We start from the raw sequence: 21,635 nt of genomic DNA, 5'->3' as shown, positions 1-21,635 counted from the left end.
TCTCTTTTTTTTAAAAAAAAAAACCTTTCTTTGCTTTAATTTAAATTTATCATTTATTTATCATTTCATTTTAATTTATTATTCCTTCTTTGATTTAATTTCTCAGTCTGTTGTGTCTCTAAACACAAGAGCTGAGCTTGTGTTTGTGTCGTTTCCACAATAATTTGGCTGTGCTCTCGAGTGGAAATGTGTCAGGTAGTTTCACGATGGGAAATGAGTTGGATTGATTTCACAGCAGGAAACATGATAGGTTATTTTATGGGGGGAAGCACGTTGTGTTCTTTCAAAATGGAAAATAAATCTGGTTGTTTCCCTTTGAGAGTTATGCCAGGTTATTTCCCTTTGAGAATTATGTTGGGTTGTTTCAACATAGAAAATAAACATGGTTGTTTCCCTTTGGGAAATATGTCGGGTTATTTCCCTTTGAGAAATATGTTGGGTTGTTTCTCTTTGAGAATTACGGCGGTTATTTTTCTTTGAGAATTATGTTGGTTTATTTTTCTTTGAGAATAACATTGGGTTATTTCCCTTTGAGAGTTATGCTGGGTTATTCCAACATGGAAAATAAATCTGGATATTTCCCTTTGAGAAATACGTTGGGTTGTTTCACTGTGAGCAAAACTTTGAGGTGTTTCCCCAAAAACAATGGAAGCAGAGAAGACAATTCCCATTTTTCCCCTCACCCCAGGAACTGCAGAGCAAAATAAATGAATAAATAAATAAATAAACTCCAAAAACCACCCCAAACAATGAGAAAAAAAAAACATTGTAAAAAAGGTTTATTTTTAACCCAACAGCAGGCAGCATTATACTGAAAACAGTCAACAGGAACAGTGCATTTCTAGGGAAAAATGGCAGGGATTTGGGTCTGCCACCCTCCATTTTGTGCTCGTTGTGGATTAGGGTATTTATTGTGCTTTCCTTCAGGCCGCTCCGGTGTGGATGGGTTATCTCGGCATTGGGCTCTACCTGAATATATCAGGTCATTAAAACACCTTTTTTTTTTTTTTTTTTTTTTTTCTCACCAATTTGAGGCCAGATCAAGCTTTTGCCCTTTTTTTTTGTGTGTGTATTTGAGGCCGAGTGACTTCCTACCGTAGACGTCCGTCATAGCTCAGTGCTGGTTTTCCCTCTGCACTTGCAGAAACTCAACCCGAGACGTCGCTTGGTGCCTCTATATGCATGAAAACCTCTGCAGGACTATTTACAAGAAGTGCATGAGCTGGTGTGCGTGAAAATTGTCCTCTTGCCTCTGCCCCCTCGTGGTTTCGTCTACTGCACGGGGTAGACGGGGGCTTCCACTTCCATCCGCACGATGTTGGAGGCGCGGCTGGAAGAGACGAAACACGGGCAGCCATCAGGGTCCCCCTTGGAAGAGGAACCACTAGACCTTCCTCTTCCTCATCGCATCCCCACCAGGAGGTAGAAACGTTGCATCTTCCCCTTCCCAAAAGGTGAGTTTTGCTCAATACAATCTTGTTTTTACTGGGCTAATCCCATCCCAATGCAACCATGTTTTTATGGGGCTAATCCCATCCCAAAGCAGGGGATTGGGGAAAAAGCTTCCAAGCCTGGCTACCACCTTCAAGTGTTGTTGCCTTCATCCTCCACATCATGGAAGTCGCCCCAAAAAATTGAAGTTCCCTCCCCGTCCACCACCCCCTTGATGCAACCTTGTCTGATGTCCTGCAGGAGCATCCTCGTAGCCCACAGCGGAAGGAGAGCAGGGGTTAAAACGTTGCGTGAGGACATGTTGGGGTGTCATGCGTTGGTGTGGAGGTGCTTTGCAGGACAAGCAGCGTGGTGGGAGGGCTGGGGAAGGCGGTGGAGTGAGGGCAAGCTAGTGGGCACACAAGGGCAAGGCGTGCGGGCAAGCAAGCGGGAGGTGGAGATGGAACAGCCCTTGGAGGCATCTTCATTGCCCTTCACCAATGATTTCAGGATTGCCCTGAAGTTGGCAAAATGTCTACAGTTGGCAAAAGGGCTCTATGTTGGGCAAGACTGCTCATTAACTGGAAAAATCACCCTATATTCAACAAGTTTCCTTTGTATTTTGCAAAATCAATCTGTATTTGTCAAGATCGTAGTATATTCAAGAAGATTGCTCTGTTTGCTAAGCGCGCTCTATATTGGGCAAGACTGCACTATACTTGAAAAAATTGCTCTACATTTAGTGAAAACACTTTATATTCAGCAAGATTGATTACCCTATTTTCCACTGAATTGCTGTACATTTGTCAAATGACAATACTCAGAAAGATTGATCTGTATTTGGCAAGATGGCCCTATATTCAAAAAATCACAGTGTATTCAGCAAGATCACTCTGTATTTGGCAGGATCGCTCTGGCTAAATCGTTCTGTGTTTAGCAAAATCACCCTATTTTTAGCAAGTTTGTTCTTTATTCACTGAAATCGCTATTCAGCCAAATTGCCCCGTATTTCTCTCTTTCCTCTTTGCTTCTCACGGGGAGAAAATGTTGGGCTGAGGAGCATAGTGGAGCAAAAGACATCCCATGAGATGCTGGAGTACCACTTTTCAGCTTCATCTTTGCAGTTTTTTCTTTTTACAAATAAATCTTTACTGATCATCATGATTATGGCCAAAAAAGCATTTCATCCAGGATGTCCTACATCAAACCTAGTGCACTGGAAGTTTACTCTTTGTACGCATGCCTCTAACACCAGTCCATGCCGAGGCACCAGAAAACCCCAATTATTCAAGGAATTCATTAGGGAGTGTCGATCACATTAAGCCTCATCCAACCATGGGGCCGAAGGGGTGTTTGTAGCGTGAGACGTGACAGCAAAGGAGCAGAGTCACTTACCAGAATAATTTCCTTGGGTTTGTGTGTCAGTCGCTGTGGATGAAACCAAAGAAGATGGAGAAGTCCTTTCCAGATGCCTCCTTGCCCAACCCTTTGATGCCCCACGGAGGTTGTTCCCTACCCTCTTGCTTGCCCAGGCTTAAAAAATACCAACCCACATTTTGGAAGGGGTCTTTGGGGGTTACTTACCATCCCGCAAAATCCTTGGCTTTCCAGGCATCAATGACATCCGCGATGTTCCTCACGGTGCGGCCGTCGGGCAGCTTCAGGTCATCGCTGGCGTCCCCGTTGAAGTTGCCGCAGGGGGCACAGAGACGGTTGACCAAGGCGGCCCTTGCGGTCAATGTCACCTCCCCGCTGGGGCTGAAGAGCACGTCCAACCCTGATGTGTGGGAGATGGTGACGTTCCCTGACGCTGTGCTCAAGGAAATGGCTTCAGACAACTCCGCCGGCAGGCGGGTGAAGAGACCGTTCACCTGCAGGGATGAAAAATGCCAGAAATGGGTTAGAAATGCCCAACAACCCCATAAAGTGATGCAGCACAAGTCAATGATCTTGGTGTTGAAGGCTCCGTGGACAATGGGACCACATATTGCACCAGAGCAATAATCCCTTTAAAACTTCATCAAGGAGATGAAGTCATTTAGTCATTTAGTCACTGAGTCATTGAGTCATTTAGTCATGCTTAAGACTCTTGGGCAATATTTTGTCTCTAAACTGCAGTTGGTAAATGTCTTTCTTTAGGCAAGACTACCCAGCTCAACATAAATGTCTCAGTGTCTATCCCAAAAGGAGACCTTCAACCTCATCCTGAAGTGGTAATTTAAAATGGGCCAAAAATCTCAGGTTTTGCACCCAGAAGATAAACTAACTTTAGTGATCATCTTGAATTTAGGACTGAAAGGAAGAGCAGGAAAACCCCACCCAAATTCTGCCTCTTAATTTAATTTCCCATCTTCTTTGGCTGCAAGGATCGTCCATGGCCCGCTCCAGCTTACCCACACCTCCATGTTGTTATTCACGGTGATGAAAGCGTCACGGAAGAACACGAAGATAGCCACGGCAGCCGGGATGCCATCATCCCGACACTCGCTGACCTCCACCACCACCTTGAACCAGTTGGGCGACCGCTCGTCGCAGAGGGCGGCGATTTTGTAGGTGCCGCTGAAGGGAAGCCTCCCTCCAGCACCGTCGAACGTGGTCAAGGAGGCCCCCGGGGAGATCCGGCACCAGCCTTCCTGCTTGATGCACCTCTGCACCCCTTCCCGCGTGGCACAGACCTTGTCTGGGGGACACCGGGTGGCCTCGCAGATGAGTCCCCGGGATGGGTGGCAGTTGCATTTCGTGGAGCAGTTGTTGGAGACGACGGTCTCGCCCGCCTCAAAAGGAAAGGCTCAGAGGTTAGTCCACATGGATGCCACCTCCAAACTACCCCCCAAACCTCTCCGCTTCAAAGAACGGAGATGTCCCACAAAGAGGTAGAAAAACCATGAGGTCCATTTGGTGAAATTTGTGCAACTCAACAAATTAATCACCCTCCAGTCCAGTGGAGCAAAATAGGCACTTTAAGATGCTATTAACTGCATGATTTTGGACATGTGTCCCTAAAATGAAGTGGCCACCCCCTACATTGAAGACTGAGTCCCAAAGCAAGTTGTGTTGACTAGATGGGACAACCAACTTCCTCAAAGATTGAGCCCCCACATCCTTTGCATCACCTAGATGGGACAACCCAGCTCATTAAAGACTGAGACCCCAAACCAGTTGCATCATCTAGTTGGGACAACCCATCTCATCAAAGATTGAGTCCCCAAACCTGCTGCATTGACACCATGGGACAATCTACCCCACCGATGATCAAACCCCCAAACCAGTCCCATCAAGTAGATGGGACAACCCACCCCACAATCCTTCCTCAACCTGATTTCCACTAAAAGCACCAAGCCTCGAGGGCCAACCTCACCTTAAAATACCGTCCCTGGTGCACGCAGCCACATTGCTCCAAGGACACGCAGGCTTCTCCGTCGAAGAGGTACCCATCGTCACACTGGCATCCCTCGAAGCACGTCCAGCTGCATGGTGCCGGCACGGAGAGGCTGGCGCAGGTGAAGTCGCAGGTACGGGTGCAGAGCTCATAGTGGCTGTGGGGTGGGCAGGAGAGGGCTGGGAAAAAAGGAAAAATACCATTATTGCCCCCAAAAAGTCACTGCTTTTGCTTGAGCCAATGGGGGGTGGAAGACCCATGCACAACTGATGGTCTTGGGCATCTCTGGCAGCTCCAAAACATGCTGAAGCCATCAGACCCTGCTTTTAGCATCCAAATTAAAGCATCTGCATGCCACTAATCACCTCTGAAGCAAATTAGAGGGACTCCTGTTTCAAAATCTTTTGACATAAATATCGGAGTTTTGGAGGTAGTGAGCAGAAATTTCTTTCTTTCAGGGTGTTTTGAGTGGGAAACAGGCAATTGAAGCCCTCAAATGAACTTTTTGGGTGAGGTTTGAAAGCATTTCTAGGCTGTCTCATGGATTTGGGGTGGCTTTAAGCAAAAAGCAGCATTGCATGATTTTATGCAGGTCATTCATACATAGTCTTGGTCCGGATGGCAAAGGTTTGCCTCAAAAGCAGGGACACAATAACAAAATTGGAGGGTTTTGATGCGGGGAAATGTGGCTCAGAGGGAAAAATAGGGCTCAAAGTGTTTCCATGCAGATAATTTGGAGTACTTACGGCAAAAAGTCACCGTTCTCCATCCTCCAATCTCAGCCCCGGCAGCTTGGCAAGCAGCAGCGTAGGCTTGGAGGCTGTGGCACAGGGCATCCTGGGCACCATCAGCAACACAGACATCATGGAGGCAGTGGTGGAAATACTCTACCGGGCTCACCCGGTGGTGGCACATCCCGAAAGGTCCCATCGGGTCCCGAATGAGCCCGCAGGAGTCACTGGCGCCGTAGGGAGCAGTGGCGGAGGCATCACATATGGGGCAAGCATTGCCGTTGCAACCGTCGGTGCACGCTCCGTCTTCTGCCGGCATCTTCCAGGAGGTGACAAATTCCTCGGTGCTCTTCGCCAAGGACCCCCCGGGCAGCTGGAAGTCATCACCGGGGTCCCCGTTGAAGTTGCCACCCAACCCGCAGACGCGGCCCCGGTAGGCGTCGGGGATGGTGATGAGGAGGTAGGTGGCCGCGTTGTAGAGGAGCCGGAGGCCGGCGGCAGTCTGGAGGACGATGTTGTTCCCTTCTTGGCCAATCCGTAGCTTCTTGTCCTCCGTCACCAGTGGCAGCGTGAAGTGCTCCCCGTCCACCTGAGGTATGAACAGAGCACGAGGGGCAGGTTTGCATTTGCACACCCAGCAGGTGATTTTGCACACATATGTGCACCAGAGGATTTTGTATGCATGCAAGCATGCACCTACAAGTTTCTTCCTGCACACGTGCACCATCTTTGGCATGATTTTACATGCACAAGGGGCTTTTGCATGCTCTTGTGCACCTTGTGCATGAAACAGACTTTGTGTGCACACATGCTCCACAGGGTTTTGGTGTGATTCTGAATGCACATGTGCAGCACTGGATTTTTCATGCATGCATTTAGCAGGGGATTTGGTGTGCATACATGCACCAGGGGATTTTTTGTTTCCATGTGCATGTGCACCAGGGGATATTGCACACACATGTGCACCAAGGGATGGGGACATCCCAGCTTCCTAAGGAGGGGTTTAGCATGCACATGTGCACCAGGGGGTTGGATAAACATGTGCACTGGCAGACAGGGACATCCCAACTTCACAGCCAGGGGATTTTGCCTTTACACGTGCACCAGGGCATTTTGCATGCACCAAGATTTTGCACAGACGTGTGCACCAAGAGCTGGGGGATGTCCTGACACCAGTGGGGAGATTTTGCATGCAGGAAGACTTTGAACGCATGAAGGGATTTTTGCACGCATGCACGGAGGGTTTTTTGCACGCGTGCATGCATGCACCAAGGGGTTTTTGCATGGATCCATGGATGCACTGAGTGGAAGGGTGCATTCATGCATGCAATGAGGTTTTTTTTTTGCATTCATGCATGTGCTGAGGTTTTTTTTGCATGCATACATGAATGCACTGAGGGTTTTTTGCATGCATGCATGCACCAAGGGGATTTTGGCGTGCATGCATGGATGCACCAAGGTTTTGTGTTTTTTTTTTCTTTTACATGCATGGATGCATCAAGGTGTGTTGTTGCATGCCTGCATGCACCGAGGCACATAGCCCTTCCAACTTACCGTCACCTCCCACTTCCGACCCCTCTCCATGCTGACCGTATACCCGTGGATGGAGACGGCCACCTTCTTCGTCAGGGCCACGTTGCCCCGTCCGCTGACATCGTGCTCCAGCAGCACCGAGAAGTTAGCCAGTCGCTGATCTGGCTTGCAGACCCGTGCCAGGACGTAGTTGCAGGACCCCTGGAGGTCAAAAGCTCTCCCGTCGAACGTCACGTAGTGCGGGTCGCCCGACACCACCAGCCGCCCGTAGCCGGCAGGGTGGCACCCCAGCACCCCATCCTCCACTCGGCACTCCTCGTGGGCACCGCAGGTGGCTTCCTTGCACTCCACCACCCCGTTGGCTTTGCAGATGCACCTCTCCCGGCACGAGGCATAGAAATCCTCGCCCTTCTTGTAATAGCGGCCCCGGTGCTCGCAGCCACACTCGCTCGCCGGCACGCACTCAGCGCCGCTGAGGACGAAACCTTCGTCGCAGAAGCAGCCTTCGGTGCACGGAGCTGATGCGCAGCCCTCGGGGCTGGCTCGGCCCCGGCACGTGGTCGGGCAGCCATTCCCACACAGCTCATAGTGGGAATGGCGAGGGCAGACAGGGGCTGCAAAAAGAAGGGGAGAAAATTCAAAGCCCTGCTCAGATTTGCAGCCAAAAATGTCAGGGAGAGGATTTCTCTCATTGCACTGAGGCTTGAGGAGCAAATCCAAGCAAGTCTTTGGTGGTGGAGCACCATTACAGCTCCGGAGAGCAATACAAGCTTATTTTGCATTTCTCTCCCATGCATTGTGTAAGAATTTGGAGGGAAATTGGGATTTATTTTTCATTTTCCTTCCTTGCATGGAAGAACATGGAGGGCAGTATGGATTTATTTTGCAGCAATGCATGAAGGAAGATGAGTTTTGCTTTGGCAATGAGTTTGAGGGACTTTTCCCACATCTGTGATTGCATCTTAACTCATCATCTGGCCTTGGAGACATGGAGGGAGACGATACTGTAGTTGCACTGGAAAATGTTGAGAGTGGGGCAAACAAACCCAATTTTAGAGGCATTTTGTATTCCCTTTGGCTCTAAGCAAAGCCAAGAGCACGCAGTTGGGCTTGAACTCTTATTTTCTGGCCAAACAGGGGGAGAAACCTCCCTTCATCCCCACTCACCGCAGAAGGACGGCGTCCTCCACTGCTCCACGCCGACGCCGTTGCTCTGGCACTCTGTCATGTAGGCAGCGATGGCTTTGCACAAGATGTCCCGGCGTCCCTTGTACTGACAAGCATCAAAGGCACAATCCTCCAGGAAGGTCCCGGGGTTGATGGCCCGGTGACAGTTTCGGAAGGGTCCCCCAGCCCTGGCGATCACCCCACAATAGTCATCACCACGGTAGAGTCGTTTCTGCTCTTCGTTGCACACCGGGCAATCCCCCACGCAACCAGCCGAGCAACCAGGGACATCTCCAACCTTCCAGCTATCGGCCAACTGGATTTCATCCTTGGCACGTTTGCCATCACGAGCGATGAAGTCATCATCGGGGTTGCCGTTGGCGTTGCCGCAGAGGCCGCAGACGGCGCCGGCGTAGGCATCGGGGAGGATGACGCGCGCGTAGCTGTACCAATCGAAGCTCACCCGCAAGCCAAATTTAGTGCGGACAAAACCATGGACGCCGCTGTGGTAGAGCTCGAACTGGTCCTTCTGGGTGAACGGGAGCTCCACGAAGGCACCGTTGAGCTGGGGAAGGAGGTAAAGAGGGGCATGGTGGTGTTGGGTTCATGCAACGCGCTCAAGATTGGGGTGCTTTTGCAAAACATTTTGCATGGGGAGGATTTCTGGGGCTTTTCTGCAAAAACGGGGAGGATTTCTGGGCAAGTGCAAATCAGCCAAGATCTGAGTGTTCTTGCAAAGCACTTTGCAGAAGAAGGATCGCTGGCAAAGGCAGTGTGGGGGGATTTTTGCAAACCCTTTGCACAGGGAGGGTTTTGTGGCCAAATGCAAATCACTCAAGATTTGGGTGCTTCCACACAATGTTTTGCAAGAGGGAGGATTTTCAGGCAAAGGCAAATTGATCCGGATTTGGGTGTTTCTTCAAACTTGGGATCTGTGGGGCTTTTGTTAATTTATTTGTTCACGAAACCTTTTGCATGAGGAAGATTTCCTGGAAGATGCAAATATGTCAAATATGGGATGTTTGGGGCAAACCCTTTGTGTGGGAAGTATAATCAGACAGGTGAAAGTCACTCAAGATTTGCATAAAGAGCTTTGCAAGGGGAAGGATTCCCAGGCAAAGACAAATTGCTCACGATGTGGGTGTTTCTTCAAAACCCTTTGAAGAGGGAGGACTTGCAGGGAAAGGGCTCTCTCTTACACTGAAAACATGATTACTCAGAAAAATAAAGGCATGGTCACAGCACAGCCTTTTGTGCAACACTTCAGCAAAAAACAAGGCGGGAATTGAATCTTTCCCAAACTGATTATGTCAGTTTGCAGGTGCCAGGGTAGAGAGGAATTTTTAACTCAGAAAGCCACATGGGACCAGAAAAAAGGAAGCCAAAGACGTCAACCAAAGTGGATGCTTTTGAATGTGGAAGTATTTGTCTTATTATTCATGGATATTTGTTACTTCCTCAGCTCACCAGAGCACAAACAGCCCATCTCCAGCACATCAAAACCAAGCTGTGTGGGTTGTGTTTTGTTTTGTTTTGTTTTTCTTTTTCTTTTCCTAATTTTTTAGAAGAACTCTAAGTTTTAAAAATAAAGCGTTGAAATCCAAACTAGCTGCTCAGGGCTCCCTCTGGAGACGGCAGACAGAAATTGATGCTTCCATCGAAGCGTGAATGAATTAAAAAAGAGGATTTGAGGGACAATGTAGTTAATAAGTAGTTTGGATGCAGGTTGCAAGAGGTCCTTGGTGGCCACCTACCTTGACTTTGCGTGGATGCTCCTGGCTCATGCTGATGGTGTTGCCGTAGACCTCCAGCGTGACGGTTTTGGTGAAGGACACGGCTTTGCTGCCCCTGTTGTTGTTCTCCACCTTGACGGTGAAGGGGACCAGTGCAGGGTCCTGGGAGCAGAGGGCAGCAAACTGGTAGATGCACGTCCCTTGGAAGTCATATTTCAACCCGTCAAAGGTGGTGTAGTGAGGATCTCCCGTCCCGATGCAGGTGAAGTACTTGTTTGCCTGGCAGCTGGGGACGCCATCAACCATGGTGCATTTCTCGTGGGCCTTGCACCCAGACTTCTTGCAAGCCACCTTGCCCCCTGCCTCGCATCGACACCGGCTCTGGCAGCTCCCATCCTCCCAAAACTCTTCTTGGACCTTGTAGGAGCGGTTGTTGTAGGAGCAACCGCAGGACTCTGCCGGGACGCATGCGTCGTCATGGAGGACGAAGCCCTCGTCGCACTGGCAGCTCGCTGTGCATGGTTTGCTGCAGGACGTGGGGGCTTTGGGGTGGGTGCAGGTGGCAGGACACGCTGTCCCGCAGGTCTCGAAGTGGCTGTTTTGGGGGCATTTCTGAGCTAAGGGGAAGATATTTGAGAAGATCTTAAAAAAGGATGAGATGAGCAGTTTCCTGAGACAGAGAGACATTGGGCTCCTGCACTGGAGGCTGTCTCAGTTGATGCTACAAGCAATTTGGGGTCCCCAAGATACCCCATGAGGACAGCTCTTGAAAAAAACATTATTCTGCATGTTATGGACATCTGAAGTCAGATAAGACAGGTTTTGGGGTGGTTTGGCATGAAAAGACCAACACAACCCTTCTCCAGTGCTGGAAATGTTGGCCAAGTTGATGCCTACAAGCATCAGCTTAGTGACTTGGGCAGCAATTCCCAGGCACCCAGCACCAGAACCATGCATAGATCTCCCTTTTTTCTCCCCCAAAATGCTTTGGAACCCCCCCCCATCCAAGCTCACCACAGCCCTCCGTGTCCTGCAGTGTCCCTTGACCTCCACAATCATCCTGGCAGGAGGGATCTTGCCAGCTCTCAGCCCAATCCTCCACACTGGCAGCCTGAGTGCCGTCGGCGAGTTTCATTTCATCCTCTGCATCCTCGTTGAAGTTCCCGCAGAGCCCACAGGTAGCCCCAAAATAGCTGCTGGGTACTGCCACCATTACGGCCCAGTCTTCGTCATAGGTCACCTGCATCCCAAAATCTGTTTGCAGGATGACCCTGCCCTCGTTTTGGGAAATTTGGATTTTCCCGTCCTTCAGGGTGGCCGGTAGTCTGGTGAGTTGGTCGTTGACCTTGCAGGGAAGGGGAAGAAGAAGGACTAAATCTCAGTGCACATTTTATTTTCCAAGAGTTTACCACCCCCAAAATCATATAAGAAAGAGAATTTTCTTTCCAGACGAAGCAATTATCAGCCTAAACCAGAAATTTTGCCTCTTGCCCTCCAGATACTCAACAGGTTTTAGTGGCAAAAGGTAAAAACTGAAGTGTGTCATGGGAGAACCATCTCCTTTGATTTCTGAGCTTAAAATCTGGTTTATGTTAGGACCAGCTCTGTATTCCCAAACTTTATGGGTAGGAGAAACCTCATCTAATCTTGAAAAATAGATTTATATCTCACCTAGGCTGCCTTTCTGGGGTAGAAACCTGTGGTTGGTGGATCACTTGGATAAAACTGACTTCACCCTGGAGTAGATGCCCACACTTGGAGGCGTGGATTACATCTTAAAATTGCCCTTGTCTTGATTTGTAATGCAAAATTGCCCAGCTGTGTTTTTGGTGGTTCTCCTCATTTTTTTTTTTTTTTGTTTTCAGCTTCACCCACCACACTTCTACTTTCCACAAAAGGCTTTATCCAGAATAACGTTGCCACGGCCCAGAAAAACCCACCTGGATTTTGCCACCTTCTCCCTTGTGGATGGAGATGTTGTAGCCGTACACGAGGACATTGGTCAGCCACTCCTTGAAATTGCCTTCGCTCTTCTTCTCCTCCACAACGAAAGGCACCAGGGTGGGATCCTTGCCGCAATATTTGGCGACGGTGTAGGTACAGCCCCCCTGGATGTCCACAGTCATCCCGTCGAAGGTGTGGTATTGCAGGGATTGCGACCCCATGCAGGTTCCCATGTAGTCATGCACGCACACAGCCTCCCCCTTCTCCATTTTGCACGTCTCCTTCGTGCGGCATTTCATGGCCCTGCAAGGATCTAGAAGAAATTGCACACAATTAATCGTGGGACCAACTTTTACTGATATATATATGTGGCCTCAGGAGCCACACAAATGTCACTGTCACTGTAGATGGTCAACCTGATTACGTTCTGTTAAAGCATGAATTCATCCCGGCTAGGTTTGACCACCCAAAACTTAGACTTGAACATCTGGGGTGATTGCTCAAGGCTCCTTTTATAGGCAATATATTTACTCATAGAAGAAATATCCCCTCCCAAAATGATACAAAGACATGTTGGTTGAATTACCACTTTTCAGAGCTTCCTGTCTTTGTGCTACAAGAGAAACAACAAGTTTCAGCTCAAAGAGCCAATTTTTAAATACTTTTCTCGACATGAGCTTAGCATCTATTAGCTACAGAGGTTCAAAGGAAACATTAGAAACACCCAACTCAGAGGAATAAATTCAGATGTGGTTTGGCCTTGTATTGCAACCACACTTTCGATACAGTGGAGGAGGGAAGTGAAAAGGGAGCAAGGAGAGGTGAAGGTGGCAAAAGGACACTCACCACTATCGCACACAGCCACCAACCCATAGGATTTCTGTTCCCGGATCCCCATGCTGAGCAACCCGAAGGGGGACGTCTTGTGCTCCACCGTATGGACAGCAAATTGACCACCCAAGCTCTGCCTGACCCAGGAGTAGTCGGTGCCTGGGACAGGCTTCCATGCGACATTTCCCAGCGGCGTTTTGTTGAACAGTATTCCAGCCTTCTCCGAGTTCTTGGCAATCAATATGGCGTAATTATTGTACCCTTCCAGAGCAAAGATGTTGTAGGAGTGGCAGTAGCTGGAGACATCGGGGATGGTCATAAAAAATGGGTCGTAAGTGATAGAATCTTTATTACCCCCATCAGCAAAAAAAATGACCTGGATGCCGTTGTTGGCAGAGAGGTACAAAGGATTTGGGGCCTGGAGTCCGTAGAGCGTCGACCGGCCGGGCCGTAGCTCCCGAGAAGTTTTGCTCGCCCCGTGTTGAGACTCCACGCGCGTCACTTGGGAGGTGGAGACATAGACGATGTCGGATTGAGTGTCGAAAGGCAACGGTGGCACGATGAAGGTGGTGCCCCAGCTGGAAACGGGTTGGAGCTGCTCCACCAAATGGTCGCACTGGGTAAATCTGGCCAGGCAAGTGTGGCCGGTGAAGACGGCCACGGGTTTCTGCGCCACGATACGAGTGCCGGACATATCAGCTGGGCTTTGGAGCTGGGCTGCTTGGAAGGGCTCCAGTCTGATGGGGAGCACTGAGCCCCGGGGGTAAGACTGGCCTTGGTAGTTCACCGTGGCTTTAAGGTGCACGTCAACGGTGGTGGGCTCATCCCAGGCAGCCACCACAAACTCTCCGTAGCGGTCCGTGCCCACGTTGGGTGTCACAATTTGGTACTCCGTGCCCCAGCTGTGCACGGGGTACACCACGGTTGAGTCTGCCGAGGTGGGTTTCTCGTTGATGGCCACCAAGGAGATGGCGTTGTTGGCCCTCACCACCACTGTGTTGTCAAAGATTTTGCTCCCCACCATCTCGGCTTGGGGCGGGATCTTCACCAGGACAGTTTGCCCCGTGGTCACCTGCACCGTCATCCTCAAGCCTGGCTTCTTCATGGAGATGGTTACGGCCGTGAAGGGTGAATAACCCCTGATGAGCAGCTTGAAGTCACTGTTGAGGGTCTGCTGCAAACCATTCTGCATGAAGGCCACCACAAACTCTTTCCCCAGGTGATGAGGAGCTGATGCTGCGATGCTGAGCAGGTAAAAAAGACCTAGAAAAGGAAATTTTGCCATTGGTGCCTTCATCACCCCCAAACTCAGATTTGGCAACCCAAGCTGGGGACAAAGAGTCAAGCTGGGCTTGTGGTGGCACCTGATTTAATCTCGGTGGTTAAGGAATTAAATGGACTATCAATGTGAAGGGATATAATTTTGGATAAATATCAATTTGAAGGACCAGTGATTGAAACAAATATCGATTTGAAGACAACAATTTGATGGACTTGATTTGATGGACTATCGATTTGAAGGGATATCAAGTGGGAGAACTGCCAGTTTGAAGGTCTATCAATTGGAACAAATGTTGATTTAAAGGGATATGGGTTTAGAGGACTCTCATTTGGAAAAAAAAAAATCTTTGGAGAAAAAACAACTAATTCTTTGGGCAAAAAGTGAAATTTTTGGATGGGTTTCATGCTGGATGGAGGAATCGTGAAGAGTATTTGGGCTTTTTAAAGTATTCCTTTTCCTCTCAGAAAGGCCACAGGGGTGGAAATATGGATGGCCACACATGGAGACAATCCTGGCCAGGGTTGGGTTGCAATGAGAAGGAAAATTGCCCTATTTTAAACCAAACCACCCCAAAACATGTCTTGGGTGGGGTCTTTGTCCCTTGGTTTCCCTTCTACATATTTTGGAGGGGTAATTTTGTCTCTTCTCAACTGTGGCACAGGATGAGGGTGCAAGATGTGTCCCTTTGAACTGAAAAATCATATTTTGAGGTGATTTTGGAGGGGATTTTACAGGTTATGATGCATCCAAACCCACTTGAACTCACCCCATAACACGGCGGTCCAGCCTCGCAGCGGTACATCGGCTTTCCTCCGTCCTGGGCTGCCATCCATGGCACTTCAGCTGCAGAAGGTGAGAAATCATTGAAAACGAGCAAATTCTCTGAATTTTGTTATTGCACTCATGTTTCTACGCAGACCAAAAGTCTGGGCTTTATTTCACTTGTACTTGTCCTAAAATTCAACATTTTATTGCACGTCCATTCAAACGTGTCCCAAACAAACAGACCAAAAAAAAATTGAGTTTTTCTTTTCACTTGCACACATCCCATAAGTTTCCAAGTTTGTTGCATTCACACCTGTCCCTCAAATCTCCTTTTTTATCACACCTACACCTGTCCCCAGAATCTGCTTTTTTTTGGCATTTATATGTGCCTCCCTCATCCAAGATCCCCCCATTGCTTCACATGGACCTGGTTCCCCCCAGATTTTTACAAAATTCAAGCCCTCCTCTAAGCATATTTGCTTTTTTCTCCCTTTTTTCTCTTTCCTTTTTCCCTTTTTCATCTTCTTCTCCCCTTTTCCCTCTTTTTCCTTTCCCCCCTTATTTCCCTTTTATCTCTTTTTTCCCTTTTCCCCCTTTTTTCATTTTTCCACCTTTTCCCCCTTTCCCCCTTTTTTCATTTTTCCACCTTTTCCCCCTTTCCCCCTTTTTTCTCCTTTTCCCCTCCTTTTCTCCCATTTCTTCCTCTTTCCTCTTTTTCTTCCTTTCCCTTTTTCCCCACAAAATCATCCTGGAAACAATTGAATTCAATTGCAGCCAGGATCAAACCCAAGGGTGGTAGCAGGGAGCGGGGATATCTGGGGAATTTCCAGCCAAATTTTCACACTTGGGGCTTTTTACAGCAAATGTATATATAATCATATATTTAACTATATTGCAGGAGAGCCTTACCTGCCTCTGATTTTTATCCAGCCCCAAAGTGTTCCTTTCTGTCCTCAAATCCTTTCTTGCAGTGAATGATGAGAGTAACCCCAGGGCAGCTCCTCCCTTTATTACTTTTTGCAGAAAAGGGGAGAATATAAGACGAATGCAGACGACGCTGGGGGACCGACCCACCCAGTGCTTTGACATCATTTTTGGCGAGAAAAGAGGTGAAAACAGGAAAGAATGCATGGTTTTGATTAAGGCCAGGCTGATTCTGATTCACTAAGAAGGTCTTGGTTAAAAAAAAAAAAAAAAAGAGTATTTTTTCTGGGGAAATTGCCTCATAATTGGAACGCAAAGGGTTTTGCAGAACTGGGATGGGGCTAAAATGCAAAAAGAAAGTTCAATCATTGCAAAAACAGGTCAAAAAAAAGAAGCTGAAATTAAAAAAGAAAAAAAGGGAGGGAGGTGGGAATTTTTGCAAGAAGGGCTCGTTTTTGTTTTTGCAAGGCATTTGGGGGAGGATGACAAATTAGGGACTCAGGTGTTTTTTGAGGGTGTTTTGTGCATGTTTGCGTGTGTTGTGTGCACACTTAGGGTGTCGCGTGCTTGTGTGTCACGTTGCATGCACGGGTTGTGTTGCACGTTGTGTGCAAACATGCGTTTTGCACATCCATGTGCTATGCACGCATCTAGCGTGTGCATGTGCATTGTGCATTCACAAACACGTGTTCACAAATGTGTGTTGTGCACATCAATGTTGTGTGCACACCTAGCGTGTATTGAGTTTTGTGTTGCATGTTGTATTGCATGTTCACATTCCCACGACCACCTTTTCTTTAGGGAAAAAATAAATAAATAAATAAAACACTTTGTCATTCTGGTGATTTTTTTCCCGTAAAATTAGGATTTTTCCCCTAAATTAGTCATTTGGGCTCTTGGCAGACTTCATGTCCCTGCATGAAAATGCCAAGAAATGGGGAAAATTTGAGGATTATAAAAAAGCATAATGAAATCAGAGCATTTGGAAAATTTGTGTGTGTTTTGAGGGTTTTATTTTTGCACCCATTGTTGCTGCTCAGAGATGCCAAATTTGGGGCTTTTCTTTTTCTTTTCTTTTTTTTTTTTTTCCAAATCCACTTGAATTTTCTTTTTTTGCAGGCAGGGAGCGCTGGAGATCATAAATGTTCCCTTGATGCTCCCAGAGGGCAAAAATCCTAAATTCGTGCAGAATGGGAGGGTGAGGCTAGAGGGTGGGGGGAATACATGCATATAATACAAGAAATCATAAATTCATGCACATGGAGTGCAAGAATCATGGATTCGTACACACAAAGTCAAAGAATAAACATTAAATTGTGCACATAGTCAAAAAAATCATAAATTCGTTCACAAAAAAAATCACAAATTTGTTAACAAAGGGCAAAAAATACCCATAAATGTGCATATACAGACTAAAAAAAAAAAAAAAACACATAAATGCACACACACTGAGGCCAAAATTAATAAATAAATAAATTCATGTACACAATGCAAAAAAAATCTAAATGCGTGCACACAAAGAGCATAAATTCATACACACAAATTCCCAAAATCCCTAAAAGAACACAGACACGTGAGAAATGGAGACAACACAGGAGCCACGATGTCTTGACTGCAATTTTATTGCTCTGGCAGAGGCTGTTGCATGGGTTTGACAGGGGGAAAATGGGGACAGGACCAGTGGGGACAGTCCTTCTGTCCCAGTTGCATTGGTTTATCTGCAGGAAGAAACCAAGATTCATGCAAGCCGGGGTATTGGGGAAGATAATACCAATTTCCAAGGCCTTACTTTTGCAATTCTATTTTTTTTTTCCCTAGATTCACACCTCAGAAAAAAACACCTGACTCACAGCCAGCAGTTGTTGCTGTCGGCGACCTTGGGCATCTCGGTGGGGACGCCCGTCACCTTGAAGTCATCCACCTGGAAGACCCAGCGCCCCGGGACATTGACGTTGGAGGTCTTGGTGATGTTTATGACGGCGTCGGTGCGGGAGCCGGGAATGTTGTAGTAGTTGGTTTCATCTCCACTGTTGAATCCAGCCTAGAAATAGGACGAAAAGGAGGATTTTGGGGCTTAAACACCAACCCCACAGGGAATTAACTCTATGGGACAACCTTCTACTGTTGGTGTTCTTGACCCCAACCTTCTACTGCTGGTGTTGGTGACCCCAAAATATGTTATGGGCCAACATCCCATCTCGGGTTTTGTCCTCCCCACAAAGTTATGGAGCTGCCCTCTATTTTTGGCAAACCCGGTGTTGGCCCACCAAAAACGGTGCAGGTCAGCCTCCTACCTCTGGTGAACCTGATGTCCTCCCCAAGAATATTATGGGCTATCCACCTGGCGAACCTAATGGTGTTCCTAAATGACATTACAGGCCAACCTCCTCCCCTCTTCCTTAATTCCCTTCATCCCATTTCCCTCTGCCTTTGATTCATCCCCACGTACGTGGGCCGGGGTCCCTCCAAGGCCTGTTTCGGTGTCACCACCACTCGCCGCCCCCGTGGTCCACTGGATGTCCTTATAGTTGAGGATGATGAAGGACGTCTCGGTGTTGGTGGTCAGGGCGGCTTGGAAGGTGTTCCCCTGAGAAAGAAGGGAGCAAATTACACCATTGGAAGAGGGACAAGAAGGTATGGATGGGACCCTGACATGTGTAAATGAGTGCAGACTCCTTGCCTAGACCCATGCAAAGAGGCCATCTTGGTCAAGCCATGGTTATCCAAGCTGTTTTTTTCACATCTACCTTCAGAGAAATACTTTTGGTGCTCTACCAGAGCCTCTTTCTCTGCACGGGGTGCCCAGAGAGATGGTGTGGTGGAAAAGCTGACATTCCACACAGGAAAAAAACTGTAAATTAATCATGGAGTAAAGGTTTGGATACGACACCTGCATGTCAGCACTTTGGGGTGGTTGGGGAGCTCTGTGGGGTTTTGTGTGGATGTCCAGGGTTGGCGGGTAGAACAGAGGCACTGGGGGACACGTGTTCACCTCAGATGGCACGAAGGCAAATGAGTGGGTGGCAAAGGCCAATGGATGGGTCATAAGGCCAACAGGTGGTTCATGAAGGCCAACAGATGGGTTGTGGAGGCCAATAAAAGCATTGTAGGGCAAACAAATGGGTCATGAGGTCCAATGAGTGGGTCATAAAGCCAATGCATGAGTTGTGAAGGCCAAGAAATGGGTCATACAGACAACGAAAGAGTTATAGGGCCAACAAGGGGGGGTCTGAAGGCCAATGAATGGGCCAACAAATAGGTTGGAAAGGCCAATGAGTGGACTTTCAGGCCAATGAGTGGATTTTAAGGCCAATGAGTGGATTTTAAGGCCAATGAGTGGATCTTAAGGCCAATGAGTGGATCTTAAGGCCAATGAGTGGATCTTAAGGCCAATATAAGGTCCATGGGGCCAACAAATGGGACATGAAGACCAACATATGAAGCATGAAGGCCAGTACACAGGTCATAAGACCAATAAATGGGTTGCAAAGGCCAATGGTTTAGGCTTGTCTTTAGTTTAGGATGTCTTTGATCCTGATGACCAGTCTGAGGGCCTAATTCATTCTCCTTCCACAACACTTTTGCCCGTGTCCACGTGTTTCTCTGTATGGAGCTAGGTAGAATAAATTAATTTTTGCATGTGGGACCTCATTTGGCCTTAGCCTTGCACCTTACCTTGTTGGAGGTGGAGCCGTAATAGGCCACGTGGTCCCAGGTGGCCACGAAAGCCCACGTGGCAGTGAAGGGGATTTTGGGGAAATACTGGTTGATCTGCTTGGTGATGAGCCCCAGCAGCGTCGGGTCCGTGGTCTCGCGGTAGAAGACGTCCCCTCCCAGCACGTTGTCCACATCCCCCCAGTACGGTGCCACAAAGGAACGCCCGTCGGCCAGGGGGAAGGGATCGGGGGTGTATTGGTTGACCCGGCTGCCGAAGGAAATCACACCGTTGTTGTTCACCTGCAAAAGAAACTGGATTAACGCTGGTGGGGCAGCAACGGGAGCCTGCATTGGAGCCCTGATATGGGGTCAACTCCTTGATGTGCTTGCAGGCTTCTTGAGATGGATGCAGGATCTGGATATGCTCTCACCAGCAACTTTTATATCTCTAGGACCATACTGGAGATATTTAGGTCACTATTGTCTCTAGAGCTCTATCAAAACCAAGGGGAAGATGGGATGTAGCACAAGTCAACTTGGCCATACCCAAGGGTGTAGGGCTCCTCCAAGACCCACTAACCCTATGAGGATGCTTTGATGCACCAGAAAAACTCATATTAAGTCTTCTGTGGGTCACTCCCACGGAAGGGTTGACTTAAGGATGGGCCCGTGACAAAATGGATTGAAAAGGGGAGCAAAAAAAATGAGGGAAAGATGGAAAATGGAGAGACATGCAAGGAGAACACAACATTTCGGCTCACATACATAAAGGGTTTGGTACTTTTTGCCATAGAAGGTGAAGGGCACGGAGAGGGACAGCTTCTTCGATGAACCGTCATCAAGTTTGGGGTTTTTCTGGTCTTTCTGGTCCAAACCGTAGGGGTAGAACAGGGATGCTGCAGGAAGGCAGAGGTAGAGGTATTGCAGGACCAACCCCCCCGTCCACCTTGTCCACCCCCACCCCAGCCCCTCCTAGCCTCATGCATTTTGGGGTGAAGCCCATCAGGTTTGGGATTCCTGAAAAAAAAAAAATTGCATTTCCATATATCCATGAGGAAACCCCACTTCCTTTCACCTTCCCAAACCAAAGCAGAAACAGCCCCATTTTGGGTGGGAATATCATCTATTAATGTAAATCCCATGGCCCAAAAACCCACCTTCTTGCACTGGTCGGACATTCACCACAGCTTCTGGAAAGGAGAGGGGGAAAATATTAACCACCACGTTTCCATCTAAGAGCATCCCTGGAAGAAATCCCATCTCCTTTTTTTCCCCACATACCCAACAGCAGGAGCAGGAAAGTGAAGGAGGACTTCATCCCGGCCCCTGCAAAATTGTAAAAATTCTGTAAATTTTTAATTATAATCATTAAGCAGCCTGATGATGCTCTGTAGGTGAAAGGTTTCTCATTAAAATCACAGCCGGGCTTTTTTCACAGCAATTTTGACCCACAACATGATGAGTTATTTTGGTTGGTTCTCAAAGCATTGCCTGGCCAAGAAGGTTTTTATTTTTATTGTTGAGGCAGTTGAGAAAAAGCAGATTTCACCTGCGCATTTCAGCCATTTAATTACCCCTTTTTGCCCCAACCTGGGGACTGAACCCATGGGAATCACTCCCTGGAGCAAAACTAGCCATAAATCGGTGGGATTTTGGTGAAAACACACACACATATTAAATAATAATAATAATAATAATAATAATAATAATAATAATAATAATAATAATAATAAAAGTTGTTTTCTTGGATGGATGGAAAAAGAGAAACTGAGGCAGGGCAGAGGGTGTATGATGTCATTAGGATGATTTGATGAGCATTTTGCAAAACAAGCAGAACAATCCATTTTTGCACCAAAACTGGTGCTTTCTCAGGAGCATTTTGGACTGCTCTATTTATGCAATTTTAAGCAATTTGGAGAGGATTTAAGGGGGAGAAAAAATAATTCTCTTACCTCAATATCTCGTTGTGTCCCAGTTTCACAGAGGAAAGGCAAGGAGGGCAGAAAAGAGGCACTGACACGAGCGTGGCCACCAAGAAATGAGTTTTCCAGCAGATCCTGACCCTTCTTTTAACACGCAGCCCTCACGGCCTCCCTCTGCCATAAAAAAAAGCAAAAACACAGTGGAATCTGCCAAATTTCTGCCCATCAAGGCAGCGTGGAGCTGCAATCCCCTGGGATCTCAGGGGAAGATTTCGGGACCTGGGAGACAGTTGGCTCCTCCTGCTGTTTTTCTGGATCCTACGTGGGGTTTTGGCA

General features: G+C 47.9%; 2 protein-coding genes across 4 annotated transcripts; both read right to left on the bottom strand.

Annotated features, from left to right (window-relative positions):
- Positions 1-762: 762 nt before the first annotated feature.
- LOC310888523 (IgGFc-binding protein-like) lies at positions 763-15,844 on the bottom strand. 2 transcript variants are annotated; one of them, XM_083815267.1, is made up of 14 exons: positions 15,706-15,844; positions 14,798-14,874; positions 12,765-14,012; positions 11,915-12,231; positions 10,989-11,319; positions 9,996-10,591; positions 8,242-8,806; positions 7,096-7,688; positions 5,557-6,130; positions 4,790-4,989; positions 3,825-4,205; positions 3,016-3,302; positions 2,827-2,859; positions 763-1,330 (listed from the first exon to the last, which is right to left on the bottom strand). In XM_083815267.1, exons 2-13 carry the CDS (start codon positions 14,862-14,864, stop codon positions 2,853-2,855), a joined length of 5,166 nt encoding a protein of 1,721 aa, XP_083671393.1. In that variant the 5' UTR covers positions 14,865-14,874; positions 15,706-15,844; the 3' UTR covers positions 763-1,330; positions 2,827-2,852. The 2 variants fall into 2 exon arrangements, with proteins under 2 accessions (XP_083671393.1, XP_083671392.1); XM_083815266.1 differs by lacking the exon at positions 2,827-2,859.
- A 1,482-nt stretch (positions 15,845-17,326) lies between these two features.
- Positions 17,327-21,617, bottom strand: LOC310888524 (sushi, nidogen and EGF-like domain-containing protein 1). 2 transcript variants are annotated; one of them, XM_083815268.1, is made up of 8 exons: positions 21,579-21,617; positions 21,330-21,473; positions 20,659-20,703; positions 20,535-20,567; positions 20,143-20,273; positions 19,396-19,677; positions 18,170-18,307; positions 17,327-17,761 (listed from the first exon to the last, which is right to left on the bottom strand). In XM_083815268.1, exons 3-8 carry the CDS (start codon positions 20,693-20,695, stop codon positions 17,567-17,569), a joined length of 816 nt encoding a protein of 271 aa, XP_083671394.1. In that variant the 5' UTR covers positions 20,696-20,703; positions 21,330-21,473; positions 21,579-21,617; the 3' UTR covers positions 17,327-17,566. The 2 variants fall into 2 exon arrangements, with proteins under 2 accessions (XP_083671394.1, XP_083671395.1); XM_083815269.1 differs by having other exon boundaries at positions 20,535-20,564; positions 21,579-21,616.
- Between the last annotated feature and the right edge of the window lie 18 nt (positions 21,618-21,635).

The sequence above is a fragment of the Anser anser genome, assembly GCF_964211835.1.
Source record: "Anser anser genome assembly, chromosome: 37".
Classification (NCBI taxonomy): domain Eukaryota; kingdom Metazoa; phylum Chordata; class Aves; order Anseriformes; family Anatidae; genus Anser; species Anser anser.
This window is presented reverse-complemented; position numbering and strand designations above follow the sequence as displayed.